At 40.3% G+C, this 24631-nt stretch overlaps 2 protein-coding genes across 2 annotated transcripts in view; both read left to right on the plus strand.

Annotated features, from left to right (window-relative positions):
• zc3h18 (zinc finger CCCH-type containing 18) overlaps positions 1–13410 on the plus strand; it is a 60675-nt gene extending 47265 nt beyond the window's left edge. Inside the window, exons 14-19 of the mRNA XM_076886179.1 lie at positions 1890–2006; positions 2318–2523; positions 6405–6619; positions 8236–8335; positions 10192–10279; positions 12010–13410. Coding sequence (XP_076742294.1) covers positions 1890–2006; positions 2318–2523; positions 6405–6619; positions 8236–8335; positions 10192–10279; positions 12010–12220 — 937 coding nt within the window. The 3' untranslated portion in view covers positions 12221–13410. The remainder of the gene's footprint in view (positions 1–1889; positions 2007–2317; positions 2524–6404; positions 6620–8235; positions 8336–10191; positions 10280–12009) is intronic.
• A 3636-nt stretch (positions 13411–17046) lies between these two features.
• il17c (interleukin 17c) lies at positions 17047–23916 on the plus strand. Its single transcript, XM_004556210.6, has 3 exons — positions 17047–21172; positions 21308–21543; positions 23145–23916. Exons 1-3 carry the CDS (start codon positions 21158–21160, stop codon positions 23386–23388), a joined length of 495 nt encoding a protein of 164 aa, XP_004556267.1. The 5' UTR covers positions 17047–21157; the 3' UTR covers positions 23389–23916.
• The last annotated feature ends 715 nt before the right edge of the window (positions 23917–24631 follow it).

Below are 24631 nucleotides of genomic sequence, written 5' to 3' on the forward strand. Positions count from 1 at the left end.
TTTATGGAACAGAAAAGCTAAAGGTGGTCTCATATTGTATCCTACTGTATGGGAAGGACTCGGCTGCTGCTCTCCGGTCATGTGGCGTGTGGTCGCCTCCTTACCCACACAAGTAAAGTGGTGCCAAGCATACACCAAATCCACCTCATCCAGGAGATGTGATACTGTCAAAACTCTTTTTACCTCCAATTAAAGACAGAGCATAGGCAATTTTTTTAATGCGTTAGTTTAAATTGCATGTGCGCTTTTCTTTTTCTTTTTTTTTGCCTTTGTCTTTAAAATCTTTTAATTTCTAAAATGCTCACTCAATTTCTAAAATACAAAGCAATGACCAGTTCATTTTGAAAGACCTATGACTTTTCTCTGGTGAATATCTATTATTGCTCATTATCGAATATTAAATAATATTGAATATATTATTTATATGAATACTATTTATTGTTATTACTATTATTTAGGAAGTATTTCTTATCCAATTAATCAATGGAATAATCAGTAGAACACGCTCACAAAACGTAATCAGTAACTGCAGCCGTACTTGCACTGCATTTTACAGCATTTTGGTTTTATTTGACGAGGGAAAAAGTGATGCAGAGGAATAAGATTTGCTGTTTAAGAGCCAAACATTGTCCAGTGTTGACTTTTAGTAGGGAGATAGTAGCAAGATAATTGTGTCCACCTATTTAGCTCAGAAAGAACTCATGTTCCAACTGATACATTTTTGTTGATGTTATGTCCATTGTGCTAAAACAGTATGTCAAAATGAAAGAAGAAAAAAAAAACCCCTAAAAAGTCAGCTATGAGGTTGTGCTGAAAAGAGTGACAGCAAACAAGGCGAGGCAACAGTTTTTAAAGGTGAAATATAAATGTCAAAAATGGCCAATTATAACCTTGACTCCATTTTCACAGGTTTTACAGCTTTTCCTACTGATAAAGACCTTGTTAATGGTCATTCATACATTTTTGTTTGTTGTAAAGTAATAATAATATTAACACAAGGAAATTCTATGTGAATTAACAGAACCTTTGTTTTATCATTACAAGAATAAACTACCAGAACCTTCACTGGAATTTTACACATTTATTTATTACAATCTAAGTCCAAAGAGTCACTGACAGGTTTCTTTCATTTATCTTAAAAAACAGCATTTCTTTATCATGTTGAAAAACTGAGATGTACTGTTGAAATTGCACTTTTTCGTATATTAGATATCTCAGGGATTATATGTGTAGTTCAACTTCTTCATAAAAGTTTTCACTGGTCCAGCCCAGTTGAGATCAAACTGTGGCCCATGGTGTAAAATGAGTTTGACATCCCTGTTCTAGAGGATTAGTCTGCTTTCTATAACCCTTATTAGCAACATTAAAAACAGTCACACTAAAAGCTATTTTCCTTTAAAATGGGCTTAGACTTCTGCATTATAATCAGTTCTGATCATTTCAGCTCGCACTGTACATTGTGCCATTCCATCCTAACTCTGCGCACAAAAATGTTAAAACTTGCTCACAGAAATCCTTAAAATCTCATTGAAAAATTACTTTTGGTCTTCATTTTGGGAGCTTCGATTGACAGCAGCTACACTGACATCATTTGCAAATATGATTATCCAGCATGTTAGTTAGAAAAATACATCAATGAGCAATGATTTATTTGATGATAATGAGGGTGGTGACTTGATAAGTCTCCCAGAATGAACATTAACAAGAGAACATTTGTCAATAATAAATTAGATGTACTAGCATGTACTCTCCTTCAGGTTTCTTTTTTTGGTGATGATCTGCTTGTGTGAAAGCTACTGAATAAATTCCTGTCTTACTCTGGTTTTCGTTTATTTAGAAAAAAACAAAACCTTTTTGCATTCTTAGCTCTGTCTCTGTATGTGCTGCAGGAGAACTATGAGTGGGAGTATTAGTGAAAGTGGTAGCAGTTATACTGGTTCCAGCTCCAGATCTAGATCCTCATCCAACACCCTCTCAAGATCACACTCTGGATCCAGGAAATCCAGGTACTTATTCACAGTCATTGTCCTGAGTACTGCATTTTGCCAGTTAAGAGTTGAGTACTATTATTACTATCATATCTTATTTATCTGTTGCCTTGGCCCTTATTGATCTGTATTTACTCGCAATGCAACCTAATATCAGTAATTTATATTTCAGTAATTTATATTTTCTCTTCTCTTGCTTTCATGCTCTGCCTCTCTTGGAAAATCCTACAGAAAATCCAGGTATGACAGTTGTTGTTCAAGCTTTGTATTTTGTGTTTGGGTATGGTGTTTTGTGTATTCACGGGGCAACCTGTCAATTCTTGTTGCAGATCACTTAGTGTGAGCAGCGTGTCGTCTGTGTCATCAGCGTCATCCAGCAGCAGCTCTGTACGCAGTGCAGACTCAGATGACATGTATGCCGACCTGGCCAGCCCAGTATCCTCTGCCAGCTCACGCTCACCCACACCAAATCACCCTCGCAAGGAGCGAGGGCCTCCACGCGATCGGTCCCCACATGGAAGAGACAAGAATAGGGGTTAGTACAAGCCACCTAACACCCATTCAACTGGAACACAGGACCCAACAGCCTATCATGCAAACATAAATGTAGTGTTGCTGGACATAACAGATTGATTCTTTTCAACCCCAATTTCTTCCCAAAGTTTGACCTTTCTCAGTTTTACGTAGCCCATATTCATACGTCTAATTTTAAGCAAGGTTTGTTAAGTATAATTTTATTTAATCTAACAGCTCGAAATTAAATCTGAAACGGTTGGTCTTAACGTTAAAAAATGGTTTACTACTAAATACAACTGGAATTAATGAATTCAGTTCACTTTTATGTAGCTGACAGTTCCTCACAACAGTCTGATGCAAAGACCTGTAATGGCAGAAAAACCCCAGTGACACAATCCCCAAGCAGAACACAAGCTCGGGGAGGGGCAGCCATTTGCTGAAACCAGTTGGGGGGTGAGGGAAAGAAGGAGAGCACAGAGAGATGAGGCCAGAACAAACACTATGGTTGAAAGGAGACAAAAGATTTAGTTGAACACAGTCAAGGTAAAAAGGAAGTACACTCACCTATTATGGGCGTGTATTTCTACAGGCAGAAATTATTTCCTATGACGCTGTGATGCACATTTAGGTCATCTTAGTCTCTTTGTCTAGCATTGTCCTTATCTTGTACAACATCCACCTCTATGACATCATCTTGTGAAACCCTAGCTCCATCCGCACAATGCTAGTGGCCTTGTGGATCAGTTTAATGAGTCTGTTGGCATCTGTGACCCCTCAACCTGCTTCCCCAGCATTGCAACAGCATAGAGCAGGGGTCGGCAACCTTTCTGATGATGAGTGCCATCTACAATTTCCTCAGAAGTCAATATGATTGCATTAGTAATAAATTTAATAATGCTCTATATTAACAGTTACACACTATATAGAACAACTTTATACAAATGTATTTGTTTGCAGATGTTGGCAGCTATCATCGAATAGTTATCAGCTATTTTGAAACACAAAAAGACAATTTTTATCCATAACAAGAACTCCATAACAGCAAATACAACAGAAAGTGCAAATGCTATTTATGGTCTCCTCACAATAATGATAAGAAAAATAAACTGGGCCAATATGGCATGTTTGTTAATACAGGGATACACATGTTAATGTGATCTCTGGTCTCCCACTCAGAGAAATAGGTCACTGAGTGTCCACCATTCAGACGGCTACCTGAGGACAGTCATGTGAGAGAAAATCTGCTCACACAGACATGTAGAGCCAAATACTGTCAATAGGGCCTCTGCAATGTTCTGAAGACAGTTAAACTTGTTAGGTAGTGATGCACAGCAGGTGAAAATGCAGCTCCATGAACATGCACAGCTGTAGATTCCAGCTGTGTTCGTAGTTCTGCAAATCTTGACCCACAGAGTCGAGCTTTTCAGTTCAATCAGCTGCATTTCGATGTCCTCTGTGTCCAGCTAGTTAATGCGAGTCAAATCCAGCTGCTCATTAAAGCTTTCTGGTTTGATCAGAAAAGAAAACATTGGTCCATACACCTGAAAGTCCTGAAAACGCATTGTGAATTCTGTCTCAAGTCTTTGGCTGTATCCGTGTATTTCCGTGGTGCTGATGCTGCGCTGAGCAAACAGCTCCTGAAGCATTTGAAGTGTCGGAATGTGGAAATTTCAACATCGCTTGAAAAAACTGCCAGCTAGCAACGTCCCTCTCACCGGTAGGCTAAGTTATTTTTAGCCAATTACAAGTTGAATCTGGTAGTTGGGGTTGTTAGCTAAGATACCATCATTAAGAAGCAGCACAACTAATGTGTCTATGCGAGCTAATTTGCGATGTGCACCGCCATTTATTTTTTTTAATGCACCCTCTCAGATTAATTCACTGCGTGTCGTGCCCAGGACTGGGACAAAAAATCGGCCCGGGCATTTTGACTAGAGACCGGCCCACCAGGTATTATAGGAAAAGCCATAAAGCCTTTGAATGAAAACAAACACTGTTGTGACAGTGATGTAGTCTTGTTGGTATATGTGTGATTTCTATACATTTTACATCATCATCACGAAAACTTTGGTTGTAAGATTCTGATCATCATTTATTAAAAGCTAGACATTTTAAATGAGAATAAGAAAGAAACGTATTTCTTTGTGCCCCCCTTTCCCTGTTAATGCCCTACCTGGCAAAACTTTGCTAGACCCGCCCCTGCACAGTTACCAGCTGTCAGCTACTTAGAAACAGATCCTGGTGTTATTTGTCTCTCAGAAAGAGTTCATAACTTCCCTTCAACTCATTCATGTCACCTAAAAGGTAAACCTGTTTCTCCATCACAGCTCTGATGATTCAGTAAGGACATCTCCTGGTTTCATCTTCATGTTTCCCTCTCACCAGATAACCAAACCGGTATCATGACCAGCAGCTTTTACAGCTGTGGCTCCAGCAAACATCAGCTGATACTAGAAATTAATATTAAATAAATTCTGACAACAACTGATCAAGCTTAAACGTGCTGCTGTTGTTTAGCATCCGGCAGTTTCCTCTTTCTAGCGCAAAGTGGGTGATTAAAAAAAAACAAGACAGAAAAGCCGATCAGCTGATCACTGATCAGTGTCATGATTGAAGTAGCAACAGGAGAGAGAGGGGGAGAGGATGAGAGAAGACGAGGCAGCTGTGCAGCAAAGACACAGAATAACTCCAGCTTTGTGTCTTGAAGTCCGGGACAAACTGTGTTCCTTCTCACCTCAATACGAAACGCGTAATATTTTCTCTGAATACGGGACGATTCCGTTTTTTACAGAAAGGTTGGCAACTCTAATAACTAACCTTGTGACTAAAATAAAGTTCAACATCAGTAACATCATAGCACCCACCCAGCTGTATAGAAACTCTGTCATGCTAGCTAGTACGCGATATGAGTTATTGTAACTGACTGTAAAAAGTCAGCACAACAAAAATAAACTCCAGCTAAACTTGGTTTATATCTGACACAGATAGACTGCAGGTCATAACTTCTTACCTGAAGTTTAGTTCACCTGACACTCGGACCGGCGGCTGCCTCAGGGCTCTCCTCCTGCCTCCCCTTTCCCTCATCCACCTGCTGGCCTCTGTGAAAGATCCACCATAGCCACCACCAAACAACTGAGTTATCTTTCATTGTTTGTACGTTACAAAAAAAACAAAAAACATCGGCCCGTAAAAACAAAAAATCACGATGGGCCCCCCGGGTAAATGCCCGGTATGCCTGATGGCCAGTCCAGCTATGGTCGTGCCATCAGTTAACCCTTTGCATGCCAGCTGTGGCACACATGCCCAGGGTTGCCAACCCCTGGCATAGAGGATATAGCACTAGCCACAACAGGTTGTAGGAAAATCCTGAGCATTGTCTGACAGATATTAACTCATTCTCTGCCAGCCATTGGCAGTGAATGAGTTAAACCCATTGACTCATTCACTGCAATTGACGGCTATAGACGTCAATGGCAGTGAATGAGTTAAAAGACGTCTGCCACCTCAGATAATAGAGACAGCTCTTTCCGTAAATTGCGGTTGTGGTACTTCAGCATCTAGCTAGTGCTACTGAAGAGCAGCAATTAGCTCAACAAACATCAGCAAACACACAAACTGTTTGTGTGCAGTTTGTCGCACAGTGTACTGCTAGCTAAAGGTCTAGCTGCTATATTTCACAGAGAGAGAAAAGAAAGCTAGCTAGCTTCCACTAATCACTCAGAGATGGAGAAAGATAAGAAAGACATTGCAGGAGAGGCAGAAGAGAGGTTAGATTTAATGGGAAGGACTGCTCAGTGGGGTTTGATAAACTGGGAGCTTACGTGTAAGTCCTCATGTGTTTCAATCAGACATTGGGTCTGCACACATGACATTCTCATATTTCTTTTTTCATCATTAAAGAAAGACCATCGAAAAAGGATGAACCCTTCAGAGAAGATCGAAGAAAGATTGACCAGTCTGGTCCCCCACCCAGAGAAGGAAATCCCTTGCCCAGAGCAGGTCCTGGTAACAGGGGGGGGCACCCAGTACATCCTCCACCTGGCACCATGGGCCCCCCTGGAAACTATGGCAGTTCAAGTTCCCACAGAGACATCAAGCTCACCCTGCTTAACAAGGTTAATATTCTGCTTTCTTACATTTAAAGGAGTCTGGTTATCTCAATCAGAAAACCTCACCTTTTTTGTTTCTAATGGCTTTTTGTGAACCTTTAATGTTCAAAATAATAAGTCCTTAAAGAAAATGTACTTTCTGACATCTATACAAGTGAAAATTAGCCTCTATTGACGCACTCTGACAATCCATACTAGCATCAACACAATAGACATCATGACTCTGTGAATCATGGAGATTCACCAACAACACAAACCTTTTGCAGCATAACTAATAGATGGTTTAGGGTCGCCTGATCCAGGCCCAACTATAACCTTTATCAGTGTGGCATCTGGCTTGATAAACATAACTGGGTGTCATCTCCATCATAAATGGAATGTATACAATGTTTTTAATTAAAAATGTATAAGGAAAGTATGTACAGCGTGAAAAGAATCTTGACCAACTTGTCACTTAGCTTTTGAGTTTAAGAAAAAGCAGTATGCTTACAGACTGGAATCTATCTAAAAAATGATGATTCAAGCTGGTGGAATGCATTACCATTAAACCAAATGGTGTATTATAGTCTCTGTTACTGCCATTAGTTACCACAAGGAGAAGTTCTTTGTTTACAGATCAGTTATTCCAAGCTCACCAACAGGATCACTCAGCATTGTTATTGTGAGGACAAAAAAAATGAAAGCAACTGTATTTAGAAATCTCAAGTTTCCTAAGCATAAAACAATCATGTTCTTTTAGCCTGTCTCACATACTCAGTGAAAATAAAATGATTTACACCATCACGTGAGACATGGTTTAAAAAAAACAAAACATTGTTACCAAGATTAACGCAGCAAATACGAGTGTACATACATAAATTCCTGTTTTATCACGTTTTACATGGAAACTCAAACTAACAGAGACACACTGAATGCACCTCATTGCCAATTGTAACCAAACAGAAGAAAGTACGTTCATCTTCACAGTATGCAGTTCAAGGAAAATAAAAAAAAATGTTTCTAACAAATACGCAAAAATAAATAAATATTGAATTAATTCACTGTCTGTTACAGTCTCCAAAGTATAATGTTCAGTGGTGTCAGGTGGTACTGTGAAACCAAGCACAGACCGGTCCATTGTCAGAGGCCATAAGATTAGTAACCTTCACTAGTGCTGTTTCTGTGCTATGATGAATTAAATCCTGGCTGAAACTCATCAGAAGAATTGAAACAACTCTTTAAAAGCCAAAGATCTGCAGCCTGCACACTGAAGAGCTCCACATTTACCCTAAAATTTACATTTTGAACACACTGATTTTTCTCCAACCGTAATGTAAGTAGTGGCACTTTTGGGCCTGTGGTTTAAATCCTAAAATTAGAATAAATTAATGAAAATATTTTAAACAAATTTCATTCTTAATAAGGAACTAACCTAAAAATTTGATCAACTTCAATCACTCCTCTTGTATCTGATAGAGAGTATCTATGCTCCCAGCAAGTGTCATCTCAGCAAGTTTATTTGCATTTTTGCATGAAACAATAGACAACTTGACTCTTTACTTGAGCTTGATTTCCATTCCAGTATGGACCCATTTCTTGCGTTTCTGTAATTTTTCCTGAATGTTTGAATTGTTCAATTTCAGCAGCAGGGAGACAAAGGCAACAGGAAGCGGTACCTGCCTGGAGACAAAGACAGGCCAGGTTCCCCCCTCAACAAAAGAATGGCTATGTCTCCAGACAAAGGTGAGAAACATGACTGACTAAATAGAAGCACTTTGTCTCCCAGGGAAATTTGCCTGAGCCTAGCCCCTCTGTTGTACAGGAGCTGCCAACATTCCTGCGCCTGGAGCAAATTCTCCCAGGAAAACCTACTCAGTGTGTCTAGCTTTGCTCTCAGGTCCAGAACATACTGAATTTCATTCCTTCCTTCCAGTTTTCTTCAATTTGGTATAAAACTCCAAACATTAACTGGGGAACCTGTAAACAACAGAGGGTCTAACCAGCGATTCCAATTGCGTTCATCCTTCATGAATGAAATTACGAATCATGAACTTTAAAATCTTTGTATTAGCGTTGTATTAGTTTTGGTGCAATGTGATATCCCGAAGCAGTGCCGCTGCGCACCATTTCTTTAAAGAGTGTAGTGCAAGCTCAGTTTTCAGGTCATCTCCCCGAGATACTGACTGACCAGGGCACACTGTTCATGTCTCTCACACTAAAAGAACAATACGAATTATTGGGCATTAAATCTCTTTGGACCAGCGTCTATCACCCTCAGACTGACGGGTTGGTGGAGCAACCGAATAAGATTTTAAAGTCCATGATTTGTGCGCTCTGGTGAAATGGCCCAATGAGGTCCATACACTCAAAAGGGACCTCCATTAGAAGTAATGGGCATGAAGGTGCTTTTGGAATGCCGGGCTGGTTCACCATCTAACAGTCAGGACAAGACACATCGTTGCACATCCCCCCGAATGCCCAGTCATTATTAGCTCCAGAAAATTGCACCTGTTTTCTAGGGGTGCAACGATACTCGTATCGATATTGAACCGTTCGATACAGTGCTTTCGGTTCGGTACGCATATGTATGAACAATACAACATTTTTTATTTATTTTAGCAACTTTTCTTCTGTCGATGCTGTCTGTGTTGAGCGCTCAGTGGATCTGCGTTCGACTACTCCGCCTAGGCTGCATTGTCGAGCGCAGATCCACTGAGCGCAGCACAAGCTAGCAAGACAGTAGCTAAGCTCGTTGCAACATGGCAAATTGAACCTCCCCCACCCTCATTCAGATCTGGCCTTTGGAACTGTTTTGGTCTTCATGTGACGTATGACCCTGAAGGTAAGCTCATGGACTAAAGTAAAACAGTATGTTGGATGTGCCACGCAATGCTCAATTACATGGGTGGGAACTAGTGTGTTAGCGCAGTTAGCTCGTTAACGTGTTGACGCCGTCCAGCCCCACGCACGGGGTGATTCGCGGTAACACATTAACGGAGATTTGCCGTGTTGTGGCGTTAACGTCATTTCAGATTAACGCTGACAGCACTAGTGGGAACACAACGAATATGACTGCACATTTACACCGACATCATCCTAGTGCAAAGACAAGTGGAAGCAGACAAAAACAACAAGCATGCTACTAACTTTACCCGAGTCATTTAGACAGCCGTTAGCACATGATTCTCCTTATGGGGACCTGATATGTTTAATATGCTGCTGAGAATATAGCCCAGAAGAAGCGTATAGTATAGCTTTTATTTTGGAAAGAGACATTTCTCTGTAATAAACTCTTTTCCAAAGATGAGTGATTTCTCCATCAGACAGATTTATTTTTTTTATTACTTTGTTGTTTCAGCAACATTAAATTTAAAAACTGTACTTTTGAGTTAAAATATATATTTATAATTTTAATAAATGACAAATTAAAAAGGCGTGAACATTTTTTTTTGTATTGAAAAAATATCGAACCGTGACACCAAAGTATCGAACCGAACCATCAATTTTGTGTATCGTTGCACCCCTACTGTTTTCATATGAAAAGCTTAAATGTAGTTTAGTCCGTCTGCCTCATTATCTCTTAATCTGGTGTTTTTTAGGCCGCGATAAGAGGATACCTGGCCGACTCCCACTTTCTCCTCGAATAGATCGACCCAGAGGGCGACCCATGCCCCCACAGGGAGACAGGTTGGTGGCTTATTGTTGCTGAAGGCCTGTGGTTTTTAAACCTTCACTGAAGACAAAGACATTCAGCTAGAACTGTGGAATTTCTTAAATCACCTTTCTCTATGTTGTACAGCCTCTGTATAGGCAGCAGTGATCATGGTGACTCAGGCCAAACACATGTCTGTCATGTCATGTGGTCTGGCAAACTTCATAAGCCAAAATGAGGAACAGGTCACAGATAGTTAACCTTCCCTGCACGTGTTGTAGAATGCATTGTCTCTTGTGCAAAATCCCCTCTATGAAATAATTCCGTTGTGTTATCAAGCATCCTGTTTTGTACTGAACTGTACTGAACACAGAGGCAGAACCAATGAGAGAATTGAAATAACAATTTGTTTTGTCCACCATGAAACTCTCATTGTGACTTCCATTATGAATAATGTATGGATTCATGTCATACCACTTTGGACATCCAGTATAAATGTTCCCATTAAGTTGTTTCCTGGTTTTGAAAATAGGAAAGTTCAAAAAGAAGAGACAGTGGCAAGTTTGTTTGTTTTTTTCCAACATGAAGAGATAGTAATGTTTACTTTACCAGCTACACAGCAAGGTTAACCTGGGTCATATACACTAGTTAACTATTTTAGCCTGCAGTAGCTGATGAGCAAAATTGAGGCATGTCAGCAGACACACATGAGTTAGAAATAACAGAGAGGGTTATGTTGGGGCCAGGGAATTGCCTTAGTGAAACTCTGAACAGACTTGTGAAAATCGAGAGATCAAAGGGACAATTTCCATTTCCTTGTTTTGTCTGACCAACAGTCCCAAATGCAAAAGGTAATCATTTTTACTATGTGGTGAATAAGCATCAAATACTGTACTATGCTATAGGCATTGTTAAACTTTTGTATACCTGAATAGTAGTAATTGTTTAATTAACTGAAAGGCCAGTATCATAAACAATATCAACATTGTTCAGTAGTCTAATTTACCAAAAGGCTTTTGATCAAAAGATTTTTAAAATGGTTCAGGGACAGTGTCAACAGTTCATTAGATGCTCAGCAGGTGCTGTTTTCAATCTGCACAGTTAACCAGAAATGAAAAAAAAAGCTTCCACAAAACTGCTTCTAGTTTCTGAAAACTGAGAATTGTTTCTGCTTGTCATTGACTGATATGCAAATAGAGGTTTTTTTTTGTTTGCGTTTTCCTTTTTTTAGCTCACAATTACTGCTTAAACTGCTTTACTTTGGTTAGCAGTCTAAAGACTAAAAAGTATTTGAATCATTGTAATGTTAAAAGATTAATTCATAGATGGCTGATTTTGGTTGGTTGATTCTATATTTAACCTATTAAATATGTGATATTAAGAATTGTATGTAATTACTTTAAAGCTGACAAAGTTTTATATTGAACTTATTGAAACTCGCAGGGATCTAGTTATAACTAAAGTTAGTGGATAACTAGCTTTAACAACTAGGATTAAAGAGTTTAACAGTTAAAACAGACCCAGATGTAGATAAACACTGAATGGGTTTATAATAGTTGATGAATCAACATAACATCCCGTTTAAAACAGAAGATATGATGTGTGCTGTCATCTAACTTAAGTGTTGTTAAACAAAGGCTGATTCAGCAGTGGAAGTAGTGAATGCAGGGAATGGCTCTCAGACATTCTTTTCCTGTTTTTAGTCATGTATTCTCATTTGCACTTGGCTGGTAATTATAACGCTTAACTCTGTCTGTCTTCTTAGAAAACGTCCTCTGTCTCCACCTCCCAAATCATCTGGGAAAAGCCCAGCAGCTCCATCGGCCAAGCTGGTCACACCGAGTCCAGCATCGGGTGCCGGATCAGGTTCTAGCAAACCCAGCAACACGCTGTCCCGGCGCGAGGAGCTTCTGAAACAGCTGAAGGCTGTGGAAGATGCCATCGCCCGTAAACGAGCAAAGATTCCTGCCAAATAAATGGCAGCACAGCCCTAACCTGTTCATCCACATGCAAAGTCTGCCTGGGCAACCATGAGGGTCACAGGGTGGACTGTTTTTTGTTTTGTTTTTTCTCAAATCTCCAATGGACATGTAAAAATGTTGTATGGTTTGGTTATAAAGGCTGTTGTGTGAGTGAACAGGAAGTAATTGCCACAAAAACCACCTTGGGCTTGATGGGCTCTGCTTCATTTTTCGAACATTGATCACTTCCATGTTCCCGAGTTTGCTCCCGTTAAAATCCTTTTAATGTCTCAGCCACATATTACCTCACAAATAGAAGAGGTCATCTGGGCATTTGGCAAGGAAAGGGACGTCTCAGGAATGGAGTGCAATATGTTTAGACTTCATAATGCAGAGACAGGATAGTAAAGGGGTACTGTGTTTACCTGCTGCTCACTTTGTTCCCTCACTAGAATGGAAGCATTTTCCTCATGGTGTGGTGAATAATAGATCTATGAACACTGAGCCGTTTCTATCTCTTTTACTGTCTTGTTCTTGCATTTTTTTCTCCTTTTTCCTGTATGTGCAGTGGTGTGACTGTTGGCTCAGCTCTACAGGGTACCAACAGCCCACAGGACCTCAGAGCGTTTCTTTGTACAAATCTCCAAGTTCACAAGCATCCATACTCGGCCCAGCTCCCTCTTTAACCAATGCCTCGCCTCCTTGCTGTGTTTTAGGATAGTGGTCATTTTCACAGCTCAGAACCTTTCAAGCATATCATTATAAACCACATTGATGTGAAGTACTGCTTTTTAAAAAATTCCAACGTTTTGTTTTCTTAGCTCTTAAGTGATAAAACAATGTTTTCTGTCACATTTTTTGTTGGAGGAGTCTGAGGTGGAATGGGAACATTTAGAGACAACGTATGTCTTGCTTTTGTGAGAAAAGCCTCTAAATAAACTATTTTGATAAGACAAGTTCCTTTGTGTGCTGTCGACTGTTGAAAAAAGAAAATGTGTTACAGTACAGATCCACAGTAATGTATAATAATTTCAAAGGGGCATTGTTCAATTTAAACAGCATACAGATGTTTGTTAAGAACGTCCATGTTTTTTTAAGCTAGCGCATTATCATGAATCTATTCACAGCATTGAACCATCACAATTGAGTGTTGAGAAATTCCCATCTGCCATCTCTAATAAAGTCACTATCGATTTCTTTGTTAAGCCGTTGCATTGCTCCTAAGGTCACAGTGAGGTCATACCTGATCTTATCATAGTTTTGCTTTTGACAGGGCAGTGTCAGTCACCACTGCGGTCCTGACTGCAATTTCTCAGCAACTACCAGTTCTACAAAGAGAAAAACCTGGTGCTGGAGGAAAAGTGAGCCTAGTAATCGAAGTCTAAACTTCGCCAGTGGCCAGTCGTGCAACAACCAGTGACTGATGTCACATTGGCTATGTCGATCTTTTGGATAGATGCAAACACTATGGTGTACTGCATTAACTGGTAGTACACCATATGTCTGTGAAGGTTCTCAGTCATCCAGGTCATCATAGTCTAAGGAGCTTGGAGAGAAAAGCATCTGGACTTCTTTAAGTTGCTTGAAGACGTTTCACCTCTCATCCGAGAAGCTTCTTCAGTTCTAAGAGTCAAATGGTGGAGAGTCCCAGATTTAAGCCCAGTGGGAGTGTCCCCCCAAAGAGGGACAAAGAACCCCCTGATGATCCTCTACCTAATTACATGAGCCAAGGTGTGAAAACGGGTGTGGGTCCCAGTCAGCCAGGGTTTCGGGTGAGCTCATTGTGAAACCTGGCCCCACCCTATCATGTGATTTCCTGAGGTCAGATGGCCCAGGATGTGAGTGGGCGTAAAGGCGTCTGGGAAGGGATCTCAAAACTGGATTATAGATGGCAGAGAGTTGGTGTCGTAAACCACCGCCTCTGTTCAAAGATGGTCGCTCACAGTGGACATAGATGGCTTCTTTCACTCCTCTTTCAAAACATCTGTCCTCTCTGTCCAAAATGTGAACATTGGCATCCTCGAAAGAGTGTCCTTTATCCTTAAGATGCAGATGGACTGCTGAGTCTTGTCCTGTGGAGGTGGCTCTTCTGTGTTGTGCCATGCGCTTGTGAAGTGGCTGTTTGGTCTCTCCAATGTAGAGGTCTGGGCAATCCTCACTACACTGTACAGCATACACCACATTGTTAAGTTTGTGTTTTGGAGTTTTGTCTTTCGGGTGAACCAGTTTTTGTCTGAGTGTGTTGCTGGGTCTGAAATACACTGGGATGTCATGCTTGGAGAAAACTCTCATGAGTTTCTCTGATACACTGGCTACATAGGGGATGACAATCAGAGAAACTCAGGAGTTTTCTCCAAGCACGACATCCCAGTGTAGTGATAGATGTTGCGATACCGAATAACAGCAACATCAGGAAGAAGGAACACGAGAAGCTAGAGAAGTATCAATAGCTCGAGATGATGTGAGGGGCGAAGGTAACTGGTCCCAGTGGGAATCGAAGCACTTGGTGCGGTTACTCCCAAGCTAGGCGAGTGGCTCCAGCAGATCCCAGGAACAACATCGGAGATCTCTGTCCAGAAGAGCGCAGTCCTGGGAACAGCAAAGATACTGCACCGGATTGCGCAGGACCCTTAAGTCCCAGGCCTCTGGTAGAGGACTCGAGCTTGAAGGATAGACCGCCCACAGGGGAGAGAGGGGAATTTTATTTATTCATACATATAGATAGATAGGTGTGTGTGTGTGGATAGATAGATATATTCAAAGCTATGTGATCTATGTGGGGTATTTTCTGGATGCATGAAGTGTTTTGCATTTAGGAATTCCTCTTCCAAACATGTGACCTGTATCTGAACCAAAAAATTTGTTTAGTTTTCCATAACGTCGACATAACTGAATAAACAACTCTCTAACATTGAACACCCCATTTGGCATGTAGTGGAAACACTTTTATTGCAATTTTGGAGAAATTTTAGAAAAATGAACCACATCAACTTTGCAGTCGTGGGAAAAAGTTGCCTACAGACTCAAGAAATAATCCTGGAGGAAGTCATAAATAGGAACTACTTTGAGCACCCAGAGCACATAGTTTAGGGGAAATACCAGACCACAATAAACAAACAAATCTGCCAACAGGTAAGTGACGCTTCCAACATGGTTATGACTTGTCATTGAATTTAAGGATTTAGGCTGATGGATGTCCATATTAACCTGTGAGTCTCCTTGGCTGCATCTCTGTTATGCAAATATTATATTGTTTTTGGACATGGACTGCTGCCAACACCACAGAAGACTCGCTATTCCTGTTATACTTCTTTGAAGTTTGTCTGAAGGGTGATGTCATGCATTGTTGTTTAGAGGACACAAGTTAAGGTGATCAAGTCCCAAATCAAAATATTAACTCTCAAATCATGACTTATGAGTCCAAAGTTAAGACCCCAAAGTCTTTTGTCAAGTTTTAAGTCATTACTAAAGTCTACAATTAATTCTTCATTGTTTTACATACTAACCATCGTCAATTAAAAATTCACAATAGCAATAATATGTTTAGAACTGGTAGCAAATTATATATAATGAATGGTTGTAAAACTGAAAACATAATGAACTTCAAACATTTACATTAAGATCTGAGTGCCTGCCAGCTGAGATGTTTTAATGTTTACAGTAATAATAATGTGCATGGCCAAACTATGCAGCAAGGTTGGCTATATAGGCCTGCATTTATAACATTAACTTAAATGAGTGCAGACAGGATTATTAAGTCAATGAAACAGCCAACTCTAGTGAAGTCACTAGGCACTAGTAGTGAAGTCTCTTTGGCTCTTTGTAATTTGCAGATGTCTAGAGACATTCACGTTTGCATCTGCAAAAGCTTTTCAATCCCACATAGCAAAATTGGTATGGCCCAGATCTGTCCCACACACCGCAAAGAATGACGGCCCTTTGGTGGCCCAGCACAAGGCCAGTTGCATAGACACTGGAGATCCTGTGCTGGCCCATGTGTGGATTACCTCTGGCAAACCTGATCTGGGCCACCAAAGGGCCGTCATTCTTTGCAATATGTGGGCAGCCACGGGCCAGTTGTAGACAAACTGGTGGTCCTGTGCTGGTCCAAGATGTCATCCTAATGTGTACCTTAATCAAGCCATGTAATAACAACATGTGTTGGAACATGACGAAACTGTTCAGACAGTGAATGGACTTAATCTTATATAGTGCTTTTCTAGTCTCCCACTTAAAGTACTCTATACAATATGCCACAGTCACAAATCACACACTTTCTCTTAACTGGGTGCTTCCTAACTACATTCATACACATTCACACTCTTGACATGCAGACTGGAGGAGCCAGGGATCGAGCCACTAACCTTCAGATCAGTAGGTGACCTGCTCTACCTCCTGAGCTACAGCCACACAGTGGAAAACACGAGTAAACCCTAACTAGGTTTTGGATAAAGTGTACACTCACAAACCTGTCAAACCTGCATTTGAAACGTTGGCTACTATAGCAGTATAGTATTGCAAAATGACATTTGGGTCTTCTAACTAAAATAGGAGATAAATAGTGCCATCATTGCCAGACCTAGCCCACATCTGGTTGACATACACTCTGCCATGACACCAGTCAGTCAGAAGTGCCAGCTTGATGCCAGATCCGGGCCAGACCTGTTTTCTATGAGACTGGGCCACATAAACCGAATCACAATCGAGCCAGATGTGGCATGCCATCACATAGACAGTGCCATCTATGCCAGGCCTGGCCCATATCTGGATGACATACGCCTTATCATGCCAGAAGTCAGCCAGCAGTGCCGGCTTGATACCAGATCCGGGCCAGACCTGCTTGCTATGTGGGATGTTGAATGGCCTCTAAGTAGAATGACCATTGGAAAGTTACCTGCAAATGCCCCTGAAACACTTGTGCAGATAAGAGGACATTCCCCTCTGTTGATAAATTAACCAGCATATCGACAAAATGCCCCAATGCGGTCAGACACTGTGACAGTAAGATTCCCAGGCAAAATACAACAAATTTTGAGTACTCTTGTAGAGTAGATATAGTTAATTTAAAAAAACAAAACGAAACCACACACATCTTTTTTTAAGCCATTTGGAGTCTTTGTTAAGTCTCTTTAAACTGGACATGAAACTACACTTTTTTATTTTCATGCTGTACTCAATATTACTGCTAATATACAGCATCCATGTCTTCATACCTTTCATCTACGGGAGAAACTGAACAGGACAGAAACAACATCAAAAGACAAAATAACTCGTGAAAAAGTGACTCGTGCCAAATCTGACAACACGAGCAACAAGGTCAGCTGGAGAAGGTGACGGTGAATACTTTTTTTTCTTGTTCTACTGTCTTTACTATTTGGGTAATAATAACAATTATTACAGTAGCATTCATGACATGTCATAAGAGTATATGAGGAAATATGAGAAGGAGATGATGCTAAGATGCGAACAAAAATATTCACTGAAGATACTTCACACTTACTTTTATGGGGCAGGGCAGTGATAGTTTCCCATTTTCTTGTTGACACTCATTCATGCCAAGATATAATGACTTGTTATATTTACATATTTTAATGGGAAGTTTAAATGGAGGGTTTTTTTTGTTTGTTTGTTTTTTGTTTTGTTTTGTTTTGTTTTATAATTCATGTGTTGGAAAGGGGTTTGTTTGAAAACACTGAATGTCCTTGAGGGAAGAAAGGGGAACAGTGGAATCTACATGGACATAACGGCATGGTACCATGTGCTCTCTGGACACTGTGGTTAGGCTGGCAGGTGCTTTCTTGCATTTATTGCACGTTTCCTGAAAAACAAGAAGACATCATTGGTAGTGTTTGTGCCGAGGCAAATAGGAACTGTGGAAATCGAAATAACATCAGCATAATACACAGGAGAATGTAGGAGCTTTCATTGTTGGTTGTGATTGGATAGAACCTTATTTATTAGAGGTCCAAACAGTGACAGCTCCAGGGAGCCTTCTTTTTTATGTTACTAAGAATAATTAGACAGAGTTTAGTACTGAAGCTTAAAGGGTAGGTGCATGTGTCAACCTCTGGGACTAGTAATTGAAGTCAGTTTGGAGGTGGCATAAACTTAAATTACTCTCAAAAAGTAAGTTGATTTCCATAGACTCCTGTGTTAAATACCCAATTTTATAGCATGGGCATGACCAGTTCTACTTGTCAATGGAATTATCTGACAAATAATATGTCTTGCTGTGCAGTACAGACACTACAAGAAGATTGCTCAGAACTTAGTATGTCTGTCTAGGTGTTGTACCAGCATATTTTATGAATGCCGCTTGCTAACCAAGGTTGCTACCACTCCTGGTTACCCAACACGGCGACAGACAAAATACCAATCTTTAAGGAGCATTTACAAAGGAAAAAGCAACATGGTGATCAGAGACTTCAAATTAGCAAAAAACAATTTAAGCATAAAAACTCACATAGACAGAACAATATAAAATCCCCAGATGCAAAGAGTAGTAAACAGTGAAATGTGGATCATTAAACATTATGTTGTTCACTTCTAAGTTCTTGTTAAATAAATTATTTAATAACTGATCAAAGTGTTTTAATTATTGTGCCTTACAAAGTCCTGATTGCAACATTGTAATATGCTAATGTGAATGAATCATCATAAATCATACTAACTGTCAGAATCCCTGAGACACAGGACAAGGGAGGGAAATTAGGGACGGTGAATCTGAATGGACCATGTTCTGCATCTCCATTGCTTTTGGGTCTGTGCTGAGTCGTGTCTCCAAAGCAGCTAGTGCTTGTCATGACAGTAATCCTCAAACCAAATGGAGGTGAAAGGAGCTGCTAAGCTTCAGGAGGAGTTCCATCAAGCATGGCTAGTTTGTGGGACTCTAGAGGCAGCTGGAAGCTATTGGCAGGCCAAGCAGAATGCGACAAATATGGTGAAGCAATTGAGCAGGGCTCGAAGTGGTTCTGGTAAGCCTTTAGACAATTCAGGAGAAAAAGCAGCTTCCTCTCTACACTGTGTATATTGGGGGTGGGACTATTCTGTCATTCCAGATATTATTCCTTCAACCACTCCCCCAACTATATCAGGCAGTGAAAGGAATGGTTTGTCCATCAATGGAGGTGAGGTCACAGAGACAGTTAACAACTCCATGGTGGCAGGGCTTCTGGAATGGATGAGATTCACCCGGCTCTAGATGCTGTGGGGCTGTCATGGCTGACGCACCTCTGCAACACTGACTGCAACAGTCAGGGACAGGGCCTCTGGATTGGTAGACTGGGGTGGTTCCCCTTGTCAAGAAGGGTGTCAGCAAAGCGTGTTCACTTGATTTTAGAAGCTTTGGACGTTACAAAGTTAAAGAACTTCACTGCACAGCAGTGGTTTGTGCTTTGTCTTAATAAAAGTATGAAACTGAGGAATTTATGCTTTCTAAATAAAACTGCTATGTTTAGAAATTCTGTGTTGAAAATCCCTTGCTCTGTTAAAAAACAAAAAAAATTAATTAAATAAAATTAAAAGACTTTTTGACAAAAACTTTGAATTTCAGATGTGGGCTAACAGGGTTTTCCTCATCTGTATGTCCTGATGCGAGTGTTCTCTTCCAGGATGACACTGCACACATCCATAGCATACAAAAGGTGATGACAACAACCAGATCTCAGCTCAGCTATGACAAATTAGAAAGTCCTCTCCAGCAGCATCATCAAAAACCCACATGAGGAAATGTCTTTTGAAACAATAGTGTTCATCCCTTCAGTAGAGTCAGACTTGGAATCAGTACTAGAAGCTACTCTGGCAGAGCATGGTAGCCTGACACTTCACAGGAACTGGGATCAGCAGTGTGTGTTTAGGGTTTTTAATCTTAAAAGCTATAGCAAGAGTCAACTTTCTTCATTTATTTCTTTTCTATTATTTTTGCTAATAATTGGAGAAAAATAAAGATTCTTCATTACGGTAGGGGATTTTTAATTTATCATTGTAAAGCTTTAGGAAGAATTTAGTTGTAAATTATCATTTAGACTTTGTTAGAGTAAAAACACGTTTCAGTCCCATGTAAAAATTAAGCTACTGGTTAAGCTTCAGGGGAATCACACAAATGTCCACTGTGTCTACTGTAGCTCTGAGATTTTATAAAGTCGCATTAACTTCAAAAGAAAAAGTTACAACTTATCGCCAGGTGAGTTGGTGTGGATAGCCCCACGGGAATGTCGGATTGACCCACTTGTTTAATCCCTGTAGTGCCCCCTAGTGTGTGGACGTGAATTTCTGAAATTAAAAATGTATAAGTGAATAACTCTATTGAGTAATTTACAATGTCTTTAAAACCTAACTACACCCAACCATCACAGGAACTGGGATGATTTTTCTTTGTACAGTTTCGGTCAGAGGCTCTCTCCCTGCGCAGGTATAAACATTTATAGATGCATTTGAGTGACAACATGTTTGCTGATATTCTTCACCAAGATCTTCTATAAATATTTATAACATTTATTTGTTTCGACAGTAATCTGATAGTAGGATACCCCTGCTCGAAAGATTAGTTTGTGTTTCTCTAATGTTTACTGTTATAACATTAAATAGAAGGTGTGAAAGGCACCACACAGGTGATTCAGTTGTCAGTGTGTGTGTGTGTGTGTGTGTGTGTGTGTGTGTGTGTGTGTGTGTGTGTGTGTGTGTGTGTGTGTGTGTGTGTGTGTGTGTGTGTGTGTGTGTGAGAGAGAGAGAGAGAGAGAAGAAATTCCAGGTCTGTGTTCTCTATGACAGTATCCTCACCTACTGCCGGTGCTACAGCTGCTTCACTGCCGGAAACAAGGAAGTTAAAGCACCCCCCCCCCCTCCCCTCCCACGCCCCCATCTTTTGTATACATAAATAAGAGATGAATGACTGGATGTCATGAACCGACCGGTTAATCTTGGAAAGAATCAGACAGAGCTCAGAGTCGGAGGATGGACTATAAACCGGTGAGTCGAATGCGGGACATCTGCCTCTGCTACCTCCATCACTGTTTTCCCTTTGCTTCTGCTTTCACCTCCAGACTGCTGCTTTTTTTCACATCTGTATGAATGAAATGACATGGTTTGCCTGCGTCTCCCCAGGTTCTCATCTTCGTACTGTTCATCGTGCCCATGTGGTCGTCCAAGATGTTCCGGTGCTATAACGACCAGGAGCTACAGGCAGCGGCGGACAGGAAGCTGAGGACGCACTACCTGCGGCCCACAGAGGCTCCGCGGTCAACGGCTCGCAGCTCATCTTACTCTTGTCCCCTGGAACTTTACAAGACGCCGCTGTCAGATGAGCAGCGAGACAGGTCTCTGTCCCCCTGGAGATTCGTGTAAGCAGCAGCCTGAGCACATTTTAAATCCCGATGTTATTCAGTATTTAACACGCAGCATATGAAGCAAATGATGTTTTAAAATATATAAAAGTCCTTTCTAACCTCGCACAAACAGCGGGTGAGAGAAGTTCCCGAAAGATAAAAAAGTGTGAAGAGATTTTACAAAAATTCCATCTTTACATTTTGTTTGGGGTCTTTGTCACGTCAGATTTGAGTCAAACCTTTACACAGAGTGAGGCGCAAACTAGAAGCTCGATTTTCATTTTTATGACGTAGTAAAATCCTTAACAACAGCTAATTACAAACCGGTCTACTGCGCGCAAATATAAATGAACAGCAGTTAGAAACTAGAACTTCTTGTTTTGAATTTTGAAAGAGACATAACAGCTAAACAGATAAGAGAATAAATAACTCGGGGATCACACGGCTACACGGTAAAATAAAGCCATAATCAGCGCACAGTCGAGCTTATTTGCGTGCCTTGAGCAGTGTTGCCAACTCCTCAGTAAGGAAAATCGCTATTGGCTGTCCTAAAAGTCGCTAGAAGTCGCTAAATGACGTCATCGCCTAATTTGCATAATTGGTCATGCTAATCCTATGTTGTTGGAGAGAGAAATAACATCGTGGAAGAGATATAAAGTGAGTAAAAAACGTCCTAAATGCATTTAGAGTTTATTTAGAACTACAAATTAAATTTCTTTTAGCAATTATTGTTTTTTTTAATGTCACAATTCCAACCCTGCTCCTTTACCCGGGCTTGGACCGGCAAAAGTGACCCGAAATAGGCACTCTGGTGGAGTTACTTTGTGTGTGTTTATAAGTAGTTTTAAACCTTGTGATCCACAAAACAGCATACGAGTAAAAGACTAAAAGAACTGACTGCGTTACAGCACCCGCTGCTTGTTGAGAGTAAAAGCGATACGCGCTTTCATGTCTTTGAAAGACTCAAAGACTCTTTTTTTTTTAGAAAAAAAAGTCGCTAAGGGGTCTGAAAACTCGCTAAATATAGCGACAAAGTCGCTAAGTTGGCCTTGAGTGATAATTGGCGCTGGTCCTTCCAGCGCAAGTGACGCAAGCATTGGATGAATCGGGGGATTTTCCCCGATTCATCCAATGCTTGCGTCACCTACTGCGAATGAAGCTCTCTTGGTACATAGCTGCCGGGAATGACTGCATCCTGTGTCTTCATTAACCATAACTGGAGAGAACAGAAAACAGATAAATAAATGAGATTTACGAGTCGTCTCTTCAGGTAACGATAAAAAAGTCACTTCAAAAGAACAAAATAGTATAATTCTGTATCAAATGACGCTAAAACCTTCAAGCCAAACGCTGCCATCTTGTGGTGAATGGTTTGATTAAATTTTGTTGACAGCTTGATGTTTGTTTGTTTTGTTTTAAGAAAAGAAAAGAAAAGAAAAGAAAAGAAAGAAAATAGCACAGGATGAATGTGCCCTGTTCTTAGGATTGCTTTCCTAACATTTTGGACGGGGCTTCTGTATTTACTAAGACCATCTGCTGTTACTGACATATAGAACCACACGCTCCACATGTCTGAATAAACTGTAGCTCACCGAGTCCTCTTTTGTTTTTAACAGAACTCACATCAAGGAAGATCACTTTCCTTCGACATATGTTGGTGCTCAGTGCCTGTGTTCAGGATGCATCCAGCTCAAAGACAATAAAATGATTGAGGACTATGACTACAACTCAGTTCCCATCGTTCAGAACAGAGTGTTTCTCAAAAAGGAGCTTTGTGACGATAAGAAGACTTACCGTCTGAGGCCAGTGAATGTGGAAGTAGCTGTGGGGTGTACCTGTGTCAGACCCCAGAGCTCCTAGGGGAGAACCATCCAGACCTGCTATCACATGACACGCATAAAATGCATGAAGTTCATGAAATGCACCAAGTCTAATCAGCGGTGTGAAGTCCTGCAGCATGCTCATAGTGAGCAGGCTGTGACTTAGAAGGAACATCGCTGGGAATATTTAATGCGGCTTCAAAAGTCACACAAGCCTATTTATACACTTAGCTATTTACTGTTTATTTATCAATAATATGTTTTGTAGATGTTTGCTCTCTTAGTTCTGTTTACAGACTCCTCCTGCATAGTGCAGTAAATGTAATCTGGGTATTTTATTACTTGATTTAATTCATATTGATGACCTTCTCATTGAAAAAAGCTATTATATAGTTTTGTTACATAACAATAACTTCAAATGGTATTTGAAGAATGATCTATTTATTTGGTCTGCTACTCTACTTTGTATTTATTTATGCTCAAGGTTTTGTCCTAGTGGGACTATATAAGTCTAGTGAAGACTTCAAGTTTAGCTTCTTTGAAGCAAAATAAAGAAAATGTCTGCATTTCAAAAAAAAAAAAAGAGTATGTGTTTCTGTTACTGGATCGTGTAAAACAACCACACAATCTTCCAAAATACCCAGTGTCAGTAGGTTTCAGTGATTTGAATATGTAAAACATGTTTACTATTGTTAACACATCTCTAGTATTTATTCTAATGTTGGAATTTCCACTTATAGTCTTATAGCCACCACGTGCTTCACAATAAAAAAAAACAGAAAAAAAAAACTACAGAACTTAATTTTAATATTGTTAAAAAATTTCCAAATGTAAGTCTAAAAAGATGCATTTTTACCTGCCTCTTGAAAGAGACCACTGAGTCCAGAGATCTCAAGATCTCAGAGTCTGGGGGACACTGTGGCAAAGCTCCAGTTTTCAGTCTCGTATTATTCAAAACAAGTAGTCCCTGATCACATGACTTCAAGGAGCTGCTGGGAATGTATGGAGGAGCTCCGGAAGTCAAAAACAGAATCTTAAAATGGACCCAGAATTCAGTGTGGAGCTGGGTCAGCAATGGTGAGGTATGAAAGTACTTAGAACAATAAGCCTCACAGTAGTGTTCTGAATGTGATGGCATCAGCCACACATGGGTAAATCAGTCCATTTGTTCACTTTATTAGTTTGGTTTGCAGTTTTCTTCATTACTATAATTCATGAATCATTTTTAAATGGTTTGGCCAAACCACCATAAAAGCTACCCTCTTGTGTCTTTGTAATTAGGT

Source organism: Maylandia zebra, linkage group LG7 (genome assembly GCF_041146795.1).
Source record: "Maylandia zebra isolate NMK-2024a linkage group LG7, Mzebra_GT3a, whole genome shotgun sequence".
Lineage (NCBI taxonomy): Eukaryota > Metazoa > Chordata > Actinopteri > Cichliformes > Cichlidae > Maylandia > Maylandia zebra.